Source organism: Phycodurus eques, chromosome 1 (genome assembly GCF_024500275.1).
Source record: "Phycodurus eques isolate BA_2022a chromosome 1, UOR_Pequ_1.1, whole genome shotgun sequence".
NCBI classification, from domain to species: domain Eukaryota; kingdom Metazoa; phylum Chordata; class Actinopteri; order Syngnathiformes; family Syngnathidae; genus Phycodurus; species Phycodurus eques.
This window is the reverse complement of record NC_084525.1, coordinates 41,905,660-41,911,715: the sequence shown is the minus strand read 5'-3', so window position 1 is coordinate 41,911,715 and position 6,056 is coordinate 41,905,660. Positions and strand designations below refer to the sequence as shown.

General features: G+C 40.3%; 1 protein-coding gene across 7 annotated transcripts in view; it reads left to right on the top strand.

Annotated features, from left to right (window-relative positions):
• The first annotated feature begins 2,937 nt into the window (after positions 1–2,937).
• Positions 2,938–6,056, top strand: part of atp11a (ATPase phospholipid transporting 11A) — a 53,078-nt gene continuing 49,959 nt past the window's right edge. For all 7 annotated transcript variants that reach the window (XM_061692490.1, XM_061692481.1, XM_061692506.1 and 4 more), the window contains exon 1: positions 2,938–3,264. In XM_061692490.1, coding sequence (XP_061548474.1) covers positions 3,220–3,264 — 45 coding nt within the window. In that variant the 5' untranslated portion in view covers positions 2,938–3,219. The remainder of the gene's footprint in view (positions 3,265–6,056) is intronic.

The following is a 6,056-nucleotide window of genomic DNA, read 5'->3' as shown; positions in this document are numbered from 1 at the left end:
CATCCAGCCCATCCAGTTTCTGCCCCTACCAGCCTTTATGATACAGGTGTCAAACTCAAGGCCTGGTGGCCAGATACGGCTCGACACATAATTTCATGTGGCCCGTGAAATCAAATCATTAGTGTTGACTTAATGTTTCTTGCTAAAATACCACAATTGCAAATGGTCTTTTTCATTTAATAATGTTGAGATATTAAAAGCATTTTTTTTTTACACCAGTGAGCCTTAATACATTGAATGATAGTGTTACAAACAGGCGGCACGGTGAACGAACTGCCTCACAGTTCTGAGGACCAGGGTTCAATTGCTGGCCCCGCCTGTGTGGAGTTTGCATGTTCTCCCCGTGCCTGCGTGGGTTTTCTCCGTGCACTCTGGTTTCCTCCCACATCCCAAAAACATGCATGGTAGGTTAATTGACAACTCTAAATTGCCCGTAGGTGTGAATGTGAGTGTGAATGGTTGTTTGTTTATATGTGCCCTGCGATTGGCTGGCTCCTGCCCGATGATAGCTGGGATAGGCTCCAGCACGCCCGCGACCCTAGTGAGGAGAAGCACCTCAGAAAATGGATGGATGGATGGATGTTACAAACACTAGCCTCTGGTTTAAAAACTAGTTTTCCATCAATTTGTTGTGTATATGTAATAATATGAGGCGATTATACATTTATATGGGTTCACAGTCATAATGGCTCTCAGTGGGAAACCATATCTTCAATGATAAAAGTTCCTTTCACTTCCGGCTTAATAAAGGCAAAATAAAACGTAAAGTATGCGCTGTTTTTATTTTGATGTGTATGTGTCAGCAGTGCAGGTGAACAAGACCAAACGTCTTCAGTGCGACTATTGTCGCTGTATATAGTGATTTTTCCGACCATTCTTGCAACTACTAAAAAAAAAAAAAAGAAACTGTAGCGTCAACGCGCCAGCTGTAGTCCTAATGTTAACAACATTCTTTTTTCCTGCAAGGGGGAAGAGAAAAATTTGCAATGTAATGATTTGGGAGTGCTAACAATGGCTAGTGATTTGTGTTTGTGTGGACACTCTAGACAAAAACATATTTTTTTGTAAATGTTATGGAGAAGTAATGTTAATATGTGTAGATTAGGTTTTACACGATAAGACCTTTTTGGGGCGATCAGCGAGTTAAAAAAAAACAATAACCGATCACCGATCGGATCACAAGATGGAGCAATGTGTCTATTTAAATGACTTGTTAATTTACTGTATATACTTGTGTACTGTACACTGAGTATCTTAAAGTATTCATTCTCTAGTCCAGTGATTCCCAACCAGTGTGCCGTAGCACATTAGTCTGCCGTGAGCAATCTTCTAGGGTGCCGTGGGAAATTATCAGATTTTTCTTAACGGCTCAAAAAAAATTATTCATTTACGAGAAATAATTTAACTTTGTTCCTCTATTTATGCCGGTGATGCATAGTGACAGACAGAACAAATAAATGCTCTTATATTAGATGGCAGGAAGTATGTGCCTTCACTTCATAAAGGTAGGAAATCACTGCTCTAGTCAGGTCACGTATTCTAATCAGTCAGGTCAAACCAACATTACAACATGACAGAAATAATGGGAGCTAACTTAATGTAGTTGAATTACTTTATTGTAATTAAATTACTTCGCTCACACCGAAACTTTAGAGCATGATTCGAGATAACGGCCGCATGTTCACGCACAACTATAAGTGCTAGCACTAGCTTGCTAGGCTACATCAAGTTTTGTTGCCGGCTTGCGAGCCATATCGTATTAAAAGTACAGGAAAATACCTCAACCAAGCCTTAAGTGAACATAATCTCCCGAGCATTGGTGACCACCAGCACACGTTTCCCCCCATTTTTATAATGCACGTGTCGCGATTTCATCGCCACGGTAACGAGTGTATCCGGTCGCGTTTGAGTTGACAAGATAAAGCCCAGTGATTGTAAAAGACGGGATGTGGTGGTATCAGAATACAAGATTTTATTGCAGTAGTCTGACATAGTACAATCGTGAAAGACCAAATTTGTCTCAGATGTGTTGTCTGTCCCACACAACCAACGTTTAAAAAAAAATATTTTTTTTTAATTATTGGTTGTCTGATATTTACAGTACTGCGTCAAAAGACACAGAACAAGGCTAAAAATAAACTAGCTTTTGAATTCAAATATACTGTACATGACGGAGACAGTAAATGTCTTTTGTGGAGCCGATCATTGACATCTTTGATCGGATCGTCGAATTATATTAAAGCCGATCCGCATAAAATGGTAATTATCGGCCAATACCGATCAGGCCGATCAGATCGGTGTAATCTAGTGTAGATATGTAATTTTTACGTGACTGATAATACTTTTTTTAACAGTTTTAATTTTAATTTTTATTTTCTAATCAGAACGTATACTATAGCTACCTGCACAATATAGCACCTTATCAAAACAATACAGTTTACTGATTTATTAAAAAAAAAATGTACATTGAAGTCAGATTTAAAACAACTGAGGTTAGCATGTTGGTGTGGCCCTCTGTTACACTCACATTCGAACAATGAATTGGCCACCCCAGCCCATCGTGTATCCTTAGGCGGGGAATGACAGCAAATTCGCGTAAGCAGTGATGGTGACAGAGACATGGAATATCATAGAGAGAGAGAGAGAGAGAGAGAGAGAGAGAGAGAGAGAGAGAGAGAGAGAGAGAGAGAGAGAGAGAGAACGCTTTATTACAAATATATAGTTCTAATTGCAAAGCGATAACACTGCTTTTGAGGTTCTAAGAGCTTGTTTTGAATTATTATTATTTTTTTTTCTTTTTTCTTTTTTTAACTTCCAGTGACAGCACGCACGGGCGCATGCGCCAACAACACCTGGTTGCGCGTGACGCCCACGAGAGAAAAGCTCCTTTGTCGGGCGCTCGAGAAAAGGAGATTAGAAAAGTACTGTACAGTGCACGCCCACGAGAGGTGGATGTTACTACGTCGTTTGGCTCCGTCCGGTCAGAGAATATAACACAACTTTTAGCCACCTCTTTTTCTAGGTCCTCCAGATGAGCGCCGCTCAGTGGTTTTATTTTTATTTTTTTTATTTTTGTATTTAATTTTTTTTTAGTCTAAGGCGAAAACAATGAGAGAAAAGTTATGGGCAAGGGAGGAAATTTAAGAACAAGCTAGCACTGTTCGTGCGGAGAGGGAGACGGGTTAAAGAATTAGCCGGGCAGGACCGAGGGACAACAGGATGGGGCTGGAGCTCAGCACTCTTCGGACATTCATCAGCAGATATGTAAGTGTATTAGCGTTTGTTCACACACTCTCACACTTAATATACAGTATATCATACAGAGCTGAGTGAGTTTTTTGCACTGATGTTTTTATTATTATTATTTTTTTTTGTTCTTCTGTCGCTCATCCGGATTAAGTTTCACCCGAGGAAGACGCAATAAGATATTTCACTAGTAAACTGTTCTGGAAGCAAGACTCCCTGTAGTAGTCGTCGGTTGAAGTTGGACTTGTTTTCGAACACACTTTTAATGCTGTTACTAGCCCGAGCATACAGGAAGTGCATTCGTAATTGAAAAAGCCATGTACTGAATTAGATGTTCAACAAACATTGTCACTGTTCGTCATTTATATCTACCTGGCACTGCCAGTCATGACCAAGCAATTACTTTTTGGCTGAATTTACTCAGCTGGTCAAGTGTCCAATTCAAAATTAAAAACCTAACTCTTTTTTTTTTTCCATCTGCGTGCAATGTATACACAATCATATCACATTGTGTCACATGAACCATGTGGTGTACATCATGCATTAGCATTAACTAATCACCTCAGTAGTAAGCAGTTGCGGTGATGCACCCCTTGTAGAAACTGGCCTGTATATTGAAACAACTGGAACTTGCCCAGTCAATTAGACAGTCAGCCACGAAGTACAGTACAGTTTATAACGCTCAATCAAGACATACTCCAACTCTAGTCTCATAATGTTAAAGTTTCATAGAGAGCAAATCCGCTTTATACACGTGTTGTTCTTTTTTCTAATAAACTGTATAGAATAGAACCCATTTATTTCTTGCTGAAGTGAGTCCATACTATCCAGTCAAATATATTATGTGACATCTTCCGTTTAAGGACTACAAATGGAACAGTCACATTAATTATGTAATCCACTTGTTTTTCCCCGCTACTCAAATCGATGGCCTGCAATGGAGCCACCATCGTGTATGGCTCTTGCGTTAGACTACTAATACTACTAATGTGTTGCGGGAGCCAGCGCTGTTCACATAAGAGTAAGAGAGCTCCTTGCTCAGTTGAGGCTTAGGTCTGGCCTCCCAACTGTTGCTAATGGGCAATAAAATGAAATCCCTGCTGCATAGAGCTGCACAGTAGGACACACACTGAGACATGACTGATACTTTGTGGGATGCTGATGAGGTCTGCTTGTGTAATTGAGCTGGATAACAACTCGAGAAAAAAGGCTTTAGGATAAATTGATTGTGTTGTCAGACCATGCACAGCCAATACTGAATATTTAAGATTACGGTTAGGGGCGTTTATGTCTTTGTCAATACTGTGCTTTCACGAAAATGCAAGTCAATACAAGAGAGACTGCAATATAATTGATAATTATCCCCCTAACCACATGTTTAAGAAAAAAATCTTCGTTTGGTCATCCGGAGAAAAAATAGACATTGAAACGTAGGCTACAATTCAATTAAAAGACAATACACCTTGCTCACTCACTACGCTGTTATTCACTCCACTCGCCGCCATCTCTTATTAGATTGAAGGGGCAGAGGATGGTTATGTAAACTCACTTCTCAAGTGTAATATGCACTGTAATCTCTGTCCGTGCAGAATGACAATAAAATGTGACATGAAGGAGGTCTCATGTGGTCCAGTTATACCACCGGCTCGTTTCCTCCCATTTATCCTATCTTCCCCCACAATTGTTCTAACAAGACCATTTGGGAAGACCTTAAATGTAGAGTCTACAGTGTTCAGGGCTTGATGATGATATTCCACTGTAAACTAATAATCCTTTCTTCATGTTGTGAAGACTTAACAGGAATTGGACAATTTTGTCTCATTTCATCTCAATATACTGTACTTAACATGTACTGTACAATGACTCAAAATGTTTCAGATTTTTCTTTTACATATGTGGTAATATTCGAGTGTACTTCTGTGTATGAAACGTCACGATTGCCCCGCCTCTGTGTCAAGGTGTGCATCTGCAGCCAAGCAGCATTCCTGACTAATCGCAATTCCTGGACAGGAAGCTAAAGCTCTTCTTTCCATGTGGGGATTAAAGGGTTACTGGTGTTCACTACCTTCACGCACTTAAGATGGTAGACGAATCCAAGCCAATCACTGGCCTTCTGCCGCCTGTATTCCACCTGTTTCACCTTGCAGTTGGCGCAAATGTTTCGACATGAAAAGCTGTTACAGTAAACAGTGATAACTTTGTCGTTGAGTTACAGTGACGTCATACATGCAGGGACAGGGAATGGAGTTGTAGCTAGGTGAGGTGGAGGCCAGTGGCTCACATGCACTCCTTGGGTCTGTCTGCTTGTCAATAATTCATAAGCGGACAGGATGATAGCACTTGTGGAGTCTTCTGTTCTTTTATAGTGGATGTGTGTGTGGGGAGGGGAGTGCTTGAGGCCTCTTTATTGAGTCACTAGCCAATAAAGAGCAGATAAAGGTCCTGGGATTACTGGACCCCTTGTCAATACAATGCACCCTCTATGTGTTGAATAATGTGTATTGCTTGCTGCAAATTAACAAATGTTTTTTGTAAATATTATTATTATTGTGAAAGGCTGCCCCTTGTGTAAATTGTACGATAAGCGCAGAACGCAGCAGAGGGTTGATCCTAATTATTTAACAGTAACCAGCCGGGTTTACCAGAAAAATTTACTAGTTCTCACTAAACTTGTCTTTGAGCCGTTTTGCGGTTTGACTGGCTGCTGCTCTCCTTATCGGCCAGTTTGGTTTGATAAAGGCAGTGTATTGCAAGCTACAGCATATTTTACGCGTAGAGCATCAGTAATGTAAGAAAAGAATAGCTGAGTA